At 45.7% G+C, this 18,081-nt stretch overlaps 1 protein-coding gene across 1 annotated transcript in view; it reads right to left on the bottom strand.

The window, feature by feature from the left end:
• Positions 1-16,816, bottom strand: part of LOC118026907 (aryl hydrocarbon receptor-like) — a 40,508-nt gene extending 23,692 nt beyond the window's left edge. The window contains exons 1-3 of the mRNA XM_035029963.1: positions 16,758-16,816; positions 6,034-6,221; positions 849-970 (exon numbers count right to left, since the gene is read on the bottom strand). Coding sequence (XP_034885854.1) covers positions 849-970; positions 6,034-6,221; positions 16,758-16,816 — 369 coding nt within the window. The remainder of the gene's footprint in view (positions 1-848; positions 971-6,033; positions 6,222-16,757) is intronic.
• Positions 16,817-18,081: the final 1,265 nt, after the last annotated feature.

Here is an 18,081-nt window from a genome sequence, read left to right as displayed (position 1 = left end):
AAGCATTAAAAATGTAGTTCTTTCAGCTTGAGGGTGGGGGGAGGAGACAACAGACCACCTTTAAGTTACTCTGAGAAAAGTCTAATGATTTATCTCAACAGGTAAATGAACCCTTACTATAAAAATAAAAGATGCAGCCATCTTTCATGCCATCCCCTCTTTCCTGAAGAAGAGATCCACCTGCTTCTATGGCCAATCACCCAGTGGTTATGCATGTTCTTCCTGGACTGTCTGTGGAAGTTTTGTACTTCTGGTTTGTGAGAGGAAGATCTGCCATAGTTGTGTCACCCAGAACCTGGATTCCTTGCTAAGGTACCAGCAATATATTATATTTAAATAGAAAATTCCAGAGAAAGAAAGTTTTTAAATGTTCAAAAGTAGTAACAATGAAATATGGTATGCTAATATTGCTAATATTTCCATATACACAAAATATATTTTTCCTTTGTACATTTGTTTCATTTCTTGGGTTTGATGGCTTATAGTATGATTTGCATATACATCCCTCTCCTTGAGTCTCACAACCCTGAGGCAGCTAGGGGAAATCAACATCACCCTTGTGGGGAGAGGTGGCTGCTACTTGACTAGCAGGTGGCCATCAGGGACTGACATTCAAGGTTTCTGACTCTTCCCATGTGTGACTCTCACCCACATGGCAGTATGGTTACAGAATTGTCCAAAAAAATTGGGAATATAGAATACTCTACTCAACCAGAAACTTGACATGATAATTAAAGATAAATTCAATAAGAGTTGAAACAAAATGTTTTCTGGAAAACTCTGAGGTCTGATTCTGTTGTAATCATAACCACTGACAGGGAATAGAGATGGAAAATATCATACAGTACCTGAAGAAGCAAGTCCCCTTCAGGAAACAGTTGTAGATTGACCTGTGGAGAGGTATGCTCACTTCCTCCTGGATTCATGGGTGGGTCGGCTGGGCAGTCTTCAATGCTGTCCCTTAGGGTGGCTGAGGAGGAGAAAGCATTATTGAAAACAAATGTTTAACGATCCTCTTTGGCATAGCTCTTGTTTAAGGAAACCATTTTACAGCCACAAAATTTCCCATTAAGTGATCTGGTCCCAATTCCTGGAAAGAAACCCAGGGGCTACTGGAGCTGCTCATGCTTGTTCAAGCTAACATCAATGACAGAGTAGCTGTGAGAAACCAAGTCTGCTTGAAATCAGAGGAGAATCATTTGTACATAGAGGTCTGGGAGTCATTTTACTTCTTAGTAAGCCCCAAACAAACACCCTTTTCTGTTATTGCAGAGCCCTGTGGAAACCAGGGCAATCCTACCTCTGTGCTCTGGCCCAGGACCACCACAATAGCCCTGGGTCAGATGGTTCTGGAGATGTGGCTGGTTGTCTGTGGAGGATAAAGGTATGGGAAGGGGGCTGGTGTGAGGAAGGAATTCAACCCAAGAGCAGCCCCACACTGAGTTATCCTGGAAACAAGACATTCTTCTCTGCAGAGCAAGGCATTTGGGCCAGGCCCAGGCTAGCAGGGATCCAGAATGCCCACACACCTCTAGTTCTGCACCACCCACAGAGATGCTCCACATCTTCTCAGGTCTGCACCTCCCTGCATGTTGATGGCTAAGGTGCTTGTCCACCAGGTAGAGCAGCCCCAGCCAGGACATCCCCCAAGTTCCCAGAGGATTGTGAGCAGTGGGTTCTCATTCAGCCAGTGGTCTCTTTGGGACATGTGGCAATGTGCTTTTCCCCCATGTCTCCAGCAGAATCTCTCATCTGCTTACTCTGCAGTGGAGCCCATCCTGTCTAAGACCCAAGAGATGGGCCACCCAGTCTCCTCTAGCTCAAGTTTATGGCTTCAAACTACCTCATTTCACATGGCAAAAGAGGCTCTGCCCAGTGCCGTGGGAGCAGGCTCATCCCTGTCTCTCTCTCACTGCCATGCCACCTTTGGAACCCTTCACTTCTCTGAGCCTCACTTTGCTATCTGCATGGGGGATAAATGACAATGCCTCACAGACTCAGATGAGATACCTGGGCAAAAAGCCTGGCTCACAGAGGATGCTCAATAGACAGCAGTTCTTTCTTTTTGAGAATAAATTACATAATATGAAAATTATATAATGTTGAGTCACAGAGAAAGAAAGAAAAGGGAAACAGGGTAGCCAGATTTGAGGAGCATACAGTGGATGAATATGGGCTAAGAGTTTAGTTATGAAACTTTTGAAACATGGCACCTGTCCTGTTGACTGTGGAAGTGGGCGGGGGCAGAGAAATGCTCCCCAGAAGCAGTTGGACATATCTACCCCGTTTACCAACCTTCCAGTGGATGCATAGGGAAATGGCATGAAGGTAGCCAAGAAGGGTTGGGATTGATACAACATAGTCAGAAGAAACAAAATCAGAATGTGCTGGAGAATATGCCCAGAGTTAAACATATTGATTCAAAGCCCATTTGGGCCAACTTTAGACTTTTAGGTCAACTACACCTCTTTTGGTTCAGTGATTTCATAACAGTAGCTCAGATGAGGCAAAGGTCCAGGTGGTGGAGCTCCCCTTGCGCTGGGAAGGGGGTGCAACAGGAACATGCAGGAGGCTTTGTTCATACACACCCTTCTCCCAGGAGCCTCTGTCCACATGTCCAGGTCCCAGATACTTTGGGGAAGGTGTTGGTAGGAGGAGTGACAATGGGCAGTGTAATGGGGGTGTGTGGTTAGTGGGTGGAGGAAAATCTCACCCCCACCCCATCAGAGCAGATGGCTCCTCTGCAGCCCCCTGGTCTCTATAGAGCCTCTTTTGGCATCACTGCAGCTCCCTGGTGAGACTAGTGCCTTTCTAACTGCAGAACACTGAGGTCCAGGCCTTGGTGACCACCTGGCCTCCTGCCTGGTGAACATTCCCTGGAAGAGCAAGCGCCCTCAGTGTTGGGGCAGGTGAACTCTATGGGACATGTCCCTACTGGGTTTGGATAGGCGGTCACTCCATGAAAGGGCTGCAGACTTGTCCCTGACTAAGACATGTGGTAAGAGTTACAGGGACAGACTGGACAGGTTCATCTCATTGCCTTGAGCTTAAAAAAACCATTATGGGTCTTGTTGGCTCTTAACCTCTAGCTGAGGTTAAGAAGCATTTTCCAAAGAAAAGTGTGGATTTCTACTTAAATCTTTAATTTTAACTTTAGCCAGTCATTTAAAAAAATATGTCCTTGTTCAGAACATGGAGATTTCTAGAGAAAGGATGGAAGCTGGTCTTCAGCTGCCCTCTCCCCTGGGGATGGCCTGCCTGGCTCTGTGTGCAGGCAACTCTCTCCCCCTCAGTCCACTTGGGGTGTGTGCCGTGGGCTCCTAGGAGTAGAGGCAGCTGCCTGGCTGTGTCTCACCACACTGGGTGCCTGCCACCCAATGTGCCTGCATGGAGCCCACCTGACCCCTGACCAATACAGAGGACAGAATGTAACCCAGGGTGGCCATCAGCTGCTGGCCTTGGGGCAAGGGGTTGTGCCCACCCATGCAGCCCTTTGCCTTCTTGTCTGACTCCTGGACTCCCTGCCTTGCCTGGTGCAGCCCCTGAAAGGCAGATGGGAGTTAAATAGGTGCCAAGCTCTCAGGGTTTGGTCTCTCTCCTCCATTTACTGGACACTAAATGATAAAGACAAACTGGCACCTGCTCTTTCAGGCACCTTGGAAGGAAAATAAAGAGGGTCACAGAGTCACACAGTTAGGAGCTAGATGGCCAGAGCTGCAGAGGGTGTAATGAGGGGGCCAAGGGTTAGCTCAGAGGGGGAGGAGAGCAGGGCAGGGGACATGAGGAGTGGTGGAGATCAGGCAGAGGACAAAAATGGGAGGGCAGGGCCATGAGAGCTCCAGAGTTGGGGGCAGGGGAGGAAGACCCAACCGAGCCTCGAAAAGCAGGCTCTAAAGTCCATCCACAGTGGGGAAGGAAGGTCCTAGCCCCAGTCTCAGGCCATGTCAGGAGGAAGCTGGGCCCTTGGGGTAGCAACCCAGTGGATTCTGTGGTTTGGGGAGGCTAGGATCCTATGGACAGCAGCGTGTCTTGAACAAAGCCTTCGGTGTGGATGCTGTGGCCCAGCCTTCTGCCTTCTTGAGGGTCCAGCAGGAGTGGGGACCGTTTTCCCCAGGCTGGCTCTTGAGGTGGCTGTGCCTGTCACCCAGACTCTCCCTACTCCTGTCTATACCAGAAACAGCGTTGGAAGTCATCTATCTGTTCAGAGGAGAGACCCAGAGGAGGAGTGTACAGAAATAATGGGAGAGACAGGACTCAGATCCACAGCCCTGAACAAACCAGGACTTGGACCGGCTGAGGATCGAGGTGTTTCCATATGAAAGCAGTTCACAACACACAAAGGCACACGTGTGCCTCTTTCCTTTGGGCCACGCTGGGGAGAAATCAGACCTAGGGCAGAGGGTCTGAGGTCTCCACTACTGTCAGGGGCCTGCAGCACAGCTGAGTGGGTGAGGACAGGCCCCTGTGCTCACTGGCCCGCACCAGGGACCTCTGGAGGAGAGGAGGCCCTGGCCCAGCCCTGGGCAGGCCACCTGGAGACAGATGGCAGAGGCAAGCAGAGGAGCCACTCAGGGCCTTTGAGTGCTGAGAGGGCTGCAAAGAGCCCCTGCCTCCCTTCCCCCGAAGGATTCCAGCCCCTGTGGGATTCATGTAGCTTAAAATGAACCATTTTAAACTGAGCAGTTCAGTGGCATTGAGCACATTCACAATGTGGTGCAACCGCCACCTCTCTCTAGGTCCAAAATACTGTCACCACAGCAAAAACTAATGATGTATTGTATGGTGACTAACATAACAGAATAATAAAAAAAAACAAACTCCACCACTAATTTCCTTACCAGCAAAATAAGTAGATCCACGCCAACTTTGCAGGGTTGTTGTGGGAGTTAATAGAGATTGTAGTTTCTTGACTCCGGGGATGTTCTACAGTTTAATTTTTGCTGTAATTGAGCACCTAACCTAGTGTCTCTTACCTTATAGGAGTTTAATAAATATTGATTGAGTGATGAATAAAACAACAACAACAACAAAAAACCCAAAATACTGTCAATACCCCCAAAAGAAAACCCTGTACCCATTCAGCAGTCCTCCCCAACCCTCTGATCCAGCTCCTGGCCACCACCTCAGACGTGCTTGACCACCGCATGGACAGGCCACAGCACTGTTGTACCTGATTACACAGCTGCGGCTTCTTTGCAGTTATCACTACGTTTGGGGCAGTTTCATAATTTCCAGGGTATTTTCAAGGTCGACTGGACCCATTTGATTTTTGAGTTTCTTTTTTGAGCTGCTATTACAATTTGTAACATGTTGTTCAGGCCCAGAGTCTTCCTCTGTCCGTCTTGCTGCACTGCAGCTTATCAGTTATGGGGGGTTACATCCTCCTCCTCCAAGGGAAACAGGAGGCCACAAGCTCACCTGTGTTCAGGTGCATCGCCCAAGTTACTGAGTGCAAGTTCCACTTGCAGGAATGGGTTAGAACCATCTTTCAGCAATGACAGTGAATTATTAGCAGGAAGGACACGGAAGAGCAGACTGTGCCTATTACATGGTAAAGGAGTTTAGAAGAATAAGGGCTCCAGAAGATGATAAGAAATATCCCAGTTCATGTCTTAGTTTAGAAATGTCTTTGTTCTGAGCCAAAGCTCTACAAGGTGGAGGGACACTTGGTTTATCACAAGAAATGACAAAGCAATGGAAGGAAAGAAGTCAGGCCATCAGCTAGGGACTTCTGCACATGCTATTCTGTAAGCCTGATGTGCACATAGGCAGGCTGGCACCCGTGCCCATCTCCTTACATGGAGAGCCTGAGAGATGGTGCAGAGCCCAGGGTTTGTACATCATGTTGGGCATGAACCGATGCACCTGTGTTCTGGTTCCCCTATTGCACCTGTGCTGAGCATAGTGCCTTCTTCCTCTGCCCAAGACCCAAATACTGTGATGCAGCTTTTGCCTGGACAGCAGGTAAACTCCAAGTGCATGTGTGCACAGCCACCTCTCATAGCTTGTTTTGGAACCACAGCTGTCACTTACCTGCGAAGTAGCTCTTCACCTTTAGATAGCCCACAATCAGCCTGAGGATGGAGAGCTTGTCAAGGCGGGCCCGCACATCCTCAGGGAAGGGAAGCAAGTTGGTCAGTTTGCTTAGCTCTTGATTCAGGCGGTCCCGGTGCCGTTTAGAAGGGTTGGACTTGGCTCCCTCTGGAGGCTGTGGTTTGGGACTTGATGGAGAGAGAGAAGCAATTATTCTCTACCTTCCTCTTCACTTTCATTTTTATCTCCTGTGGGGCCTCAATGCCGTGCCAGACACTATTTGGCCCCAATTCCTGGTGTTTGGAGGCAGAGGCCCTTATTGTACAGTTTCACGTTCTGCCCATCCATGAAGCCACACTGGGGTTCTGCCCTCACTACCCTCCTGGCCAGTGGGCCCTGGGTAGGGACGAGGCCACTTCATACTGTGCACATGTTAGACCTGGTGGTCCTCAAAGCACCAAGGCCTGGGGGCTGGCTATCCCCTCCCCACTCTCTGGTAGCCTGACATATTTGCATCCATACATACTTTTTAAATTAGGAAATCTCCATACCACAGTTAACACCGAAAAGGCTTAAACTCCATTTAGGAAATTATAGTTCATTAAGAATTGAGCTTACACACACACAAACATACATTAACATACATCTATATATATGCTCTCTTTCTTTCTCTGCACACGCACACCCACACACACCCCAGACCAAGGTACATCATAATTACATTGCTAAAAACCAGAGATGGAGAGAGTCAGAGAGAAAAGACCCATTTCATACAGGGGAATAAAGAGAATGAATGCCGACTTCTCATCAGAAAAAATGCAAGCCAAAGCACGATGGCATGACATCTTTAATGTATCAAAAGAAGGAAGCTGTTAAGCCAGAATTCCATATCCAGAGAAAAGATTCTTCAAAAATGAGGGCAAAGGAGGAGGAGCAAGATGGTGGAAGAGTAGGAGACCTAAATTTCCTCTGGTCCCAGGAATTCAGCTAGATGGTTATGAAACCATTCAGAACACCTCCAAACTCAACAGGAGATCAAGGAAAAGAATAGCAGCAACTCTCTGAACAGAAAAGCGACCACTTTCTGGAAGGTAGGACTTGCAGAGAAGTGAATCTGAGGTGATATACAGGAAGATAGACCGCGGGGGGAGGGAGCCTCCGTCAGCCGCTACCGGCAAGTGATAGAGCAGCGGAGCACAAATTTGGAACTTTTAGAAGTCTGCTCCACTAAGGGATGTCGCTCCAGTGGTTAAGCAGGGGGTGGAACCCTCATTGGGACAGTGTGGTCTCAGGGCCCTCTGAGTCACAGAAAGACCGGGGGTGCCTGAGTGTGGCAGAGCTCCCAGGTATCAGAGTGGGGAAGCTGGCTGCAAAGACAGAGCCGAGGAGTGGGCTCTCAGCTCGGGGTTGCCATAACCTGTGATCTGTGGCACAGTCGGGCCACTGCTCTTCTAGCAGGGACCCAACAAGCAGCAGATCCAGGGAGACTCCCTTTCCTCTCCTGGGAGAAGCGGCGCGGGAGCACACCTCAAGAATCTGCTGGGATTGGAGACTCCAAACGGGGTCATGTGCCAGAGATAGAAATGCTCAGTCACAGGCCGGTGAGCATGGAGTGCGGCTGGAGACTGGGGAGACGAGAGTACTGACTGCTTTTCTCTGGGGGCTCACTGAGGAGTGGGGCCCAAGTTCTCGGCTCCTCTGGGACCAGAGATTGGGAGACCTCCATTTTCACTCTCATCCTCCAAAACTGTATAGAAAGCTTTCAGGGAATAGAAGCTACTGAGCAAACCCCAGTAGATTACTTAGCCTGGCCGCTGGCAAGGGCGGTGCAATTCCACCTCCAGCAAAGACATTTGAGAATCACAGCAACAGGCCCCTTCCCCAGAAGATCAGCAAGAACATCCAGCCAAGACCCAGCGTACTGATCAATGAGAACAGCAAAACCCCAGCGCTAGGGGAGTACAGCACATAGAATTCATGGCTTTTTTAACATGATGCTTTAGTCTTTCAAAGTTAATTTTTTTACTTTTATTTTTTCTTTTTCTATTTTTTCAGTTGAATTTTTCTTCTTTCCTTTTTCAACCAACATCAATTCCTTTTTAAAAATCTTTTTTAATTTTTCATTTTTACAGTCATATTCTATCTCTTCATTGTAGTTAACCTTATATTTTGTATATGTATAAGTTTTTCTTTCTTTAATTTTTGGGATACAGTTTCTTCTAACAGACCAAAATATACCCTAAATCTAGTGTATGTTGTCCTAGTCTCCCACCTGATCATATTCTCTCTTTTTTCATTCTTTTTTCAACCAACTTCTTATCAATTCCTTATTTATTTATTTATTTTTTAAAGATTTTATTTATTTACTTGACAGAGAGAGACACAGCGAGAGAGGGAACACAAGCAGGGGGAGTGGGAGAGGGAGAAGCAGGCTTCCTGTGGAGCAGGGATCCCTATTCAGGGCTTGATCCCAGGACCCTGGGATCATGACCTGAGCCGAGGCAGACACTTAACAACTGAGCCACCCAGGCGCCCCATCAATTCCTTTTTAAAAATCTTTTTAAAATTTTCATCTTTACAGTCATATTCCATCCCTTGATCATATTTACCCTTATTTTTGTTTATATATATTTTTTCTTTCTTTAAAAATTTGGAAGGCAATTTCTTCTAACAGACCAAAATACACCCAAAATCTAGTGTGTGGCTCTGTTATTTTCACCAGCCTGATCATACTCTTTTTTTTTTTCCCCCTTTCTTTCCCCCCTGGTTTTGGGTCTCTTCTGATTTGTTTAGTGTATATTTTTCTGGGGCCATTGTTACCCTTTTAGCATTTTTTTTAGCATTTTGTTCTCTCATTCTTCTATTCTCCTCTGGACAAAATGACAAGACAGAAAAACTCACCTCAAAAAAAAAAAAAAAAAGAATAAGAGGCAGTACTGACTTCCAGGGATCTAATCAATACAGACATTAGTAAGATGTCAGAACTAGAGTTCAGAATTATGATTATAAAGATACTAGCTGGGCTTGAAAAAAGCATAGAAGATACTAGAGAATCCCTTTCTGGAGAAATAAAAGAACTAAAATCTAACCAAGTCGAAATCAAAAAGGCTATTAGTGAGGTGCAATAAAAAATGGAGGCTCTAACTGCTAGGATAAATGAAGCAGAAGAGAGAATTAGTGATATAGAAGAACAAATGATGGAGAATAAAGAGACTGAGAAAAAGAGAGATAAACAACTACTGTCTCACGAGGGCAGAATTCGAGAGATAAGCGATACCATAAAGTGAAACAACATTAGAATAACTGGGATCCCAGAAGAAGAAGAAAGAGCGAGAAGGGCAGAAGGCATATTGGAGCAAATTATAGCAGAGAACTTCCCTAATTTGGGGAAGGAAACAGGTATCAAAATTAAGGAGGCACAGAGAACCCCCCCTCAAAATCAATAAAAATAGGTCAACACCCCGACATCTAATAGTAAAACTCACAAGTCTCAGAGACAAAGAGAAAATCCTGAAAGCAGCTCAGGACAAGAGGTCTGTAACCTACAATGGTAGAAACATTAGATTGGCAACAGACCTATCCACAGAGACCTGGCAGGCCAGAAAGGACTGGCATGATAGATTCAGAGCACTAAATGAGAAAAATAGGCAGCCAAGAATACTATATCCAGCTAGGCTGTCACTGAAAATAGAAGGAGAGATAAAAAGCTTCCAGGACAAACAAAAAACTAAAAGAATTTGCAAATACTAAACCAGCTCTACAAGAAATATTGAAAGGGGTCCTCTAAGCAAAGAAAGAGCCTAAAAGTAACATAGACCAGAAAGGAACACAGACAATATACAGTAACAGTCACCTTACAGGCAATACAATGGCACTAAATTCATATCTTTCAATAGTTACCCTGAATGTAAATGGTCTAAATGCCCCAATCAAAAGACACAGGCTATCAGATTGGATAAAAAAACAAGACCCATTGATATGCTGTCTACAAGAGACTCATTTTAGACCCAAAGACACCTCCAGGTTTAAAGTGAGAGGGTGGAAAACCATTTACCATGGTAATGGACACCAAAAGAAAGCTGGGGTGGCAATCCTTATATCAGACAAATTAGATTTTAAACCAAAGACTATAATAAGAGATGAGGAAGGACACTACATCATACTTCAAGGGTCTATCCAACAAGAAGATCTAACAGTTTTCAATATCTATGCCCCTAACATGGGAGCAGCCAATTACATAAGCCAATTAATAACAAAATCAAAGAAACGCATTGACAAAAATACAATAATAGTAGGGGACTTTAACACCCCCCTCACTGAAATGGACAGATAATCTAAGTGAAAGATCAACAGGGAAATAAAGGCTTTAAATGACACACTGGACCTAATGGACTTCACAGACATATTCAGAACATTCCATCCCAAAGCAACAGAACACACATTCTTCTCTAGTGCCCATGGAACATTCTCCAGAATAGATCACATCCTAGGTCACAAATCAGGTCTCAACCGGGACCAAAAGATTGGGATCATTCCCTGCATATTTTCGGACCACAGTGCTTTGAAACTAGAACTCAGTTACAAGAGGAAAGTCGGAAAGAATTCAAATACATGGAGGCTAAAGAGCATCCTACTAAAGAATGAATGGGTCAACCAGGAAATTAAAGAAGAATTGAAAAAATTCATGGAAACCAATGAAAATGAAAACACAACTGTTCAAATTCTTTGGGATGCAGCAAACTCTTTGGGATGCAGCTAAGAGGGAAGTATATAGTGATACAAGCCTTTCTCAAGAAACAAGAAAGTTCTCAAATACAGAACCTAACCCTACACCTAAAGGAGCTGGAGAAAGAACAGCAAATAAAGCCTAAACCCAGCAGGAGAAGAGAAATAATAAAGATCAGAGCAGAAATCAATGAAATAGAAACCAAAAGAACAGTAGAACATTGATCAACGAAACTAGGAGCTGGTTCTTTGAAAGAATAAAAAGATTGATAAACTGAATCACCAGGGGAATGTTGAAAAAGCAAAGCAAAGCTGGCGGCATCACAATTCTGGACTTCAAGCTCTATTACAAAGCTGTCATCATTAAGACAGTATGGTACTGGCACAAAAACAGACACATAGATCAATGGAACAGAATAGCGAGCCCAGAAATGGACCCTCAGCTCTATGGTCAATTCATCTTCGACAAAGCAGGAAAGAATGTCCAGTGGAAAAAACACAGTCTCTTCAACAAATGGTGTTGGGAAAATTGGACAGCCACATGCAGAAGAACGAAACTGGACCATTTTCTTACATCACACAGAAAAATAGACTCAAAATGGATGAAAGACCTCAATGTGAGACAGGAATCCATCAAAATCCTTGAGGAGAACACAGGCAGCAACCTCTTCGACCTCAGCTGCAGCAACTTCTTCATAGAAACATCACTGAAGGCAAGGGAAGCAAGGGCAAAAATGAACTATGGGGACGTCATCAAGATAAAAAGCTTTTGCACAGCAAAGGAAACAGTCAACAAAATCAAAAGACAACTGACAGAATGGGAAAAGATATTTGCAAATGACACACCAAGATCTCGGCATCAGGGAAATCCAAATCAAAACCTCAATGAGATACCACCTCACACCAGTCAGAATGGCTAAAATTAACAAGGCAGGAAATGACAGATGTTGGAGAGGTTGTGGAGAAAGGGGAACCCTCCTACACTGTTGGTGGGAATGCAAGCTGGTGCAGCCACTCTGGAAAACAGTATGAAGGTTCCTCAAAAAATTAAAAATATAGCTACCCTACAACCCAGCAATTGCACTACTGGGTGTTTACCCAAAGATACAAATGTAGTGATCCGAAGGGGCACATGCACCCCAATGTTTATAGCAGCAATGTCCACAATATCCAAACTATGGAAAGAGCCTAGATGTCCATCAACAGATGAATGGATAAAGAAGATGTGGTATATATACACAATGGAATATTATGCAGCCATCAAGAAAATGAAATCTTGCCATTTGCAACGATGTGGATGGAACTAGAGGGTATTATGCTAAGTGAAATTAAGTCTATCAGAGAAAGACAATTATCATATGATCTCACTGATATGAGGAATCTGAGAAACAAGACAGAGGATCATAGGGGAGGGGAGGGAAAAATGAAACAAGACGAAACCAGAGAGGGAGACAAACCATCAGAGACTCTTAATCTCAGGAAACAAACTGAGGGTTGGTGGAGTGGAGGGGCTTGGGAGGGATGGGGTGGCTGGGTGAAGGACATTGGGGAGGGTAAGTACTATGGTCAGCGCTGTGAATTGTGTAATACTGATGAATCACAGACCTGTACCCCTGAAACAAATAATACATTATATGTTAATAAAAAAATTAACACACACACACACACAAAAACAAACAAAAATGAGGGCAAAGACATTTTCAAACAAACAAAAACTCAAAGAATGTGGCTCATGAAGATCTGAGCTACAAAAATATTAAAGAAGTTTCTTCGAGCTGAAGAAAAATGATACTAGATAGAAATGTGGATCTCCATGAATGAATGAACAATAGGCACTAAAATTTTAATGATTTTAATTTGTTTAAATGATAATTGCATAAATAAAAATAGCAGTGTTGCATCATGGGGTTTGCAACATATATAGAGTAAAATTTGTGAAAACAACAGCACAAAGGATGGGAAGGGCAGTGGAATTATATTGTTGTGAGGTGCTTAAGTTTTCCATGAAGTAGTTTAATATTATTATTATTATTTTTAAAGATTTTATTTATTTATTTGAGAGAGAGAGAATGAGAGAGACAGAGCATGAGAGGGGGGAGGGTCAGAGGGAGAAGCAGACTCCCTGCTGAGCAGGGAGCCCGATGCGGGACTCGATCCCGGGACTCCAGGATCATGACCTGAGCTGAAGGCAGTCGCTTAACCAACTGAGCCACCCAGGTGCCCCTAGTTTAATATTATTTGAAAGTAGACAGTAATAAGTTAAGATGTGCATTGTAAGTCTTATAGTAACCACTGAAAAAATAAAACAAGTACAGCTAATAAGCCACAAAAGGAGATACATGAGATACTAAAAAAGAATTAAATCCAATGGAAGGAAGGAAAAGAGGAAAAATGACAACAGATGGAACAAATAGAAAACAGCAAGATGGCAGACTTAAACTCAACCATATTGATAATTACAAAAATGTAAACAAGCAGAGACTATCAGACTGGCCCAAAAAACAAAACCTGATATATGGTGTCTGGAAGAAACACAATTTAAAGGTAAAGACACAGATAGATTAAAGTAAAAGGGTTGAAAAAGACACACTATGTACACATTAGACATAAGAAAGCTGGAGGGGCTGAGTGGTTATATTATCAGACAGAGAAGACTCACCAAAGATAAAGAGAGACATTTTCACAATATCAAAAATGTTAAAAAATATTAACTATCATATGCATTTAATAACAGAGTTTCAAAATATGTGAAGCAAGAACTGACATAATTGCAAGGAGAAATAGACAAATCCATAACTGGAGTTGGGGACTTCTGCACTGTTCTCTCAGTAACTAATAGGACAGATTGTTAGAAAATTTTTAAGTATGTATAAGACATGAACCCTGTCCTCTAACTTGGGTTTTATAAATGATTGACATTTATAAAACACTATACCCAACAACTGCAGAATAACGATTCTTTTCATGCACATGTAGAAATTCACCAAGGGAGACCATATGCTGGGCCATAAAATAACTCAATACATTTAAATAGATTGAAATCATACAGAGTACGTTCTCAGACCACAATGATGTTTAGGAATCAGTAACAACAAAAAAAAGGTATCTGAAAAATCCTCAAATATGTGAAAATTAATGCATTTTAAAATAATTCATGGACCAAAGAAGAAATCACAAGGGAAATAAAATATCTAAATGGTAATGAAGGACAAAATGCCAAAATTTGTGGGGTACAGAAAGGATTGTGTAGAGGGAAGATTATGTAAGTAAAGGAGAAAAGTTTTACAGTAAATTATCTGAGTTTCCTCCTTAAGAAGATAGAAACACAAGAGTAAGCTAAGCCCAAAGCATGTAGAAGGAAGGAAATAATCAAGTGAAAGCAGAACAATGAAACAGAAAATGGAGGAAATAAATGAAACCCCAAACTGAAAATATCAATGAAATTGATAGTCATCTAGCTAGAGTAATCAATTCCCCTCAAAAAGAAAATGCAAATTACCAACAGTAAGGAAAGAAGGGAGATAGTTATAGATCCTACAGACATTAAAAGCAGAAAATCTTTATGACCCTGCAATATGCCAAGATTTCTTAGATGGGTCACCAAAAGCACTAACCATAACAAAAAAGACTGATAAACTGGACTTCAACAAAATTCAGAAACCGAAAAGGCAAGCCACAGAATGGGAAAGAATATCTGCAGTACATGTAGCTGAAAAAAGAATTGTATCCAGAATACATGAAGGACTTTTACTAACCAATTAGAATGGGTAAATAATTTGAATAGATACTTCACTAAAGAAAATATACTAATGGCCAAAAAGCATATGAGATCACAGGAACCATAATTCATCAGAAAATGCAAATTAAAATAAATCACTTGTACACATATATTAAAATGGTTAAAATTCAAAAGAGTGACAACACCAAGTGTTGGAGGGGATTTGGAGTAACTGGAACCCTCATTCACTGGAAAACTTTCAGTTTCTTAAAATGTTAAACACGACCTAGCAATTCCACTCCTAGGTACTTACTGGAACGAAATGAAAACATATGTCTGCAAAGGACTATTTATAGCACTTTATTCATAATGGCCCAAACTGGGGGGACCAGCCAGCCAAGTGGGTGAAGAGGGGGCTCAATAACTCAGCAGCCTGCTCACAAGGTGACCCTGTACCACGAGGTCTGCCCTGGTCTTCTCCAGCAGGATCCCAGCCTCTTTCAACAAGCCACAGAGAGGGGCCAGGTTCAAATGAGGCGGCAGGTAAGGTGGGTATCCTCCTCACCACCCAGCCTCGTTGCCTCAGCCCTAAGAGGGGATGGTAACAGAAATCTCTACCTCCTAGGCTGCCTGAGGATCAATGAAAACACATAGATGCCATGGTGTAGAACCTTGTGCCAGCTTTGTGTAGTTTGCTAACAGTGTTAGTCTGTGTGTCCCTGTCATTGTACTATGCAGAAATGTGGACAATTTCATTTTACATTTGTAAAAATTAGGGCGCTGGAGGATGTAACTAACTTCAAAGGACTTTGGGTGGATTCATTTGTTAAATCTTCATAAACTGCCTTGAAACAGAGCCTTGAGGAGGTCTGTAGAACAGAGTGATGCTACCAACACCTGGATTTGAATCAGCAGAACAAGATTGGCAAATTGGTATATGTTGATGTTCTCACTTAAAGTGTACAGTATATGTAATACTCTTAGAGACCCCCCACCCCATTTTAAACATCGTTTTCAATTATCCAACGATGACTGGTTTCACTGCCCTGGAAAAATAACTTCTGATGAGCTTAGTTCTGGGATACCTATGTATCCCTACTGAGAAGTGTCATGGTATATATATATTATTGTGGTAAAATACACACACCATAAATTTTACCATTTTAACCATTTTTAAAGTGTACCATTCAGTGGCATTAAGTACACTCAGGATGTTGTATAAGCATCACCACTATCTGGTTCCAGAACTTTTTCATCTCCCCAAGGGAAACCCCTAACCCATTAGCAGTCACTCCCCCTCTCCCTCGCCCTTGCCACCACGGACCTACTTTCTGGCTTACCTATTCTGGGCATTTCATATAAATGGTATCATGGGCTATTTGCCCTTTTGCGCATGGCTTCCATCATGGCATTTTATGTATTTTAAAATGACATGGAATTATAACTGATATTTTGAGAGGTTTTGGAAATTTCTCACAAAGCCGCCCCCATGCGCTGGGAACCCTGCGCCCCTGGGGGTTGTGCCGCCAGGCTCCGGGGTCTCCGCGTCCCTGAGGAAGCCCTCTGAAGACCGGTTGACGCCAGGCCTGGGTCTGCGGGAGGCGGGGGGGTGGGGAGGGGGTGGGAGCGTCTCCGCCGCCCTTGCTGCCAGGTGTCCTGCAGCTCCCCGGCCCCGCCCCAGCCTCTCCCGGCCACGCGAAGACCCTTAGATATTTGGCCCAAGGACTCTGCCTAAGGAGTGTCCTCTCTACAGGACTTCTGATTTGTTGTCCTCAGGAACGTCGGCTGAGCCCGAGGGGCCACACAGATCTCTTGGGCCAGGTCTTAGGAACATGGAAGGGACCCTGCCCGGGATCAGAGGGGTCAAGGCCGGCCAGTGGGTCCTCAACCCCGCGGGGCCTCGGCATCCCGTCTATAAGTGGGGGTGGGGGACCACGCAAGGTCTTTCCCTTCCAGTCCCCCGCTGTGACTCGGGACCCCTACCCCGGCCCGCGTGTGCTTCGCGGTCCCGGGCCTGTGGACCCGGGAGACCCCCGCGCGCCCTTCTCAGACAGCAATCGCCATCAGCATCCCGCTCCCCCAGGCCTGAGCAAGGCCCCCAGAGAGATTTCCGGGGTGGGACGGGGGAATCTTGGCATTGCATTCCATCCTCCCCAGGCCAGTACCCTCGGCGTTGGATCCCGCGGAGCTCCGGCCGCGGGAAGGGCTTGGGTGCCGCAGACACGGGACTCCCACCCCACACTCGCGGCCCCGCGCAGCCCGCGCCCCTGCACCCCAGTACCTCCTTCGCACCGGCTTTTTCCTCTTCTTCACCGCATACGTGCCCGCGGTGGACAGCATGGTGCCCGCCCGAGGCCGCACAAAGGGGCGCGGGCCCGGGGCGTAGCCGCCCAGCGCCTGGGAAGGGGCGCCCCCGCCCGGAGGGCTGCCTGCCGGTTCGGCTCGCCACACCCGGACAGGTCCGTCCCGACCGGTTTCCAGAACCCGAGCGCTAGGGGCGGGGGTCGGGGCGAGGAGCGTCCGCCTCACACTCAGTACGAGCCCCGCGGCGCACGATTAGCCAGTTTTCCTCTGGGGGTCCTGTGTGCAGACAAACGCAGGTTTCCTCATCGGCAGGTGTGTGCGACACACGCAGGTGGCGAGTCGGCGCGACACAGCCCAAGTGGAAAGCGCTCGCTTCCGCGAACGAGCCCCCGGGGGGAGTCGGGAGAAGTCCTCGTCCCCACGCGCCGCGCTTCCCCTTCGCGGGTCCTTTGCGCAGTAAAGCCGGACCCCAGACGGACTCCCTCGACACGCGGCGTCAGCGCCCGGGAACGCGCTCTCTGGGAAGGGAGGTCTCCAAGGAGAGACACGTTGCAGGGGCGCAAACTCGGGGAGCGAAGAGCCCCTTGCAACCTGCGGTCCGTGCAAACAGAGGGACCCGCCCGCCGGGCCGCCCAGACCCCGCCTGCCCGGATGGTCTATTCCAGATCATCCGTGGCCACTGGCTGACATTAGACCCCTGAAGCCAAGGCCTCTGTGGGTGAGCATGTCTGTGCCCAGGAGCCTTTATACTTCATCTTATTGGCTGCGCGCGCGCGTGTGTGTGTGTGTGATGCTTCCGATGTTTTTGTGGGCCAGGTATTATGCAAGTAATGGAAATCCCTCCGGGCTTCCTGCGCTCAGGGGTGACAGGTGAGATGTGGTTCTCCCGGGAAGCTCCCAGGGCGGAGCTGCCTTGATGTTTAGGTCATCCCAGGGCCCCTGTTTTAGGACCTTCAACTACTCACTTTGGCATAGGGATGAGAACAAGAAGTGCTTTTATTTTCTTTAACTGACCATAAAATGGAAAATAATCAAGGACACTTAAAAAAAAAAAGTAATAAAATTCATTAGTGACTCTAGATTCTTCAGAAAGCGTAATAGGCATCTAAGTATGTTCATATCAGCATCAGACTCCTGCTTTGCTTTTTATCAAGTTGATTAGAGCAGCGGAGGCAGAAACACTGAGTCCCAGTCTTGAGAGCACCTTCCAGCCAGGCTGTTGCAGACTTCAAAACAGCACTCAAGTTTCCCAAAGCCGCCTCAGCAAACTCTGAACTGCAGTGGGAGGTGTTTAGCCATCG

The sequence above is a fragment of the Mirounga leonina genome, unplaced genomic scaffold (assembly GCF_011800145.1).
Source record: "Mirounga leonina isolate KUSES-001 unplaced genomic scaffold, KU_Mleo_1.0 Mir_353, whole genome shotgun sequence".
NCBI lineage: Eukaryota > Metazoa > Chordata > Mammalia > Carnivora > Phocidae > Mirounga > Mirounga leonina.
The sequence above is the reverse complement of the archived record's forward strand: the minus strand, read 5'-3'. Positions and strand labels throughout refer to the sequence as shown.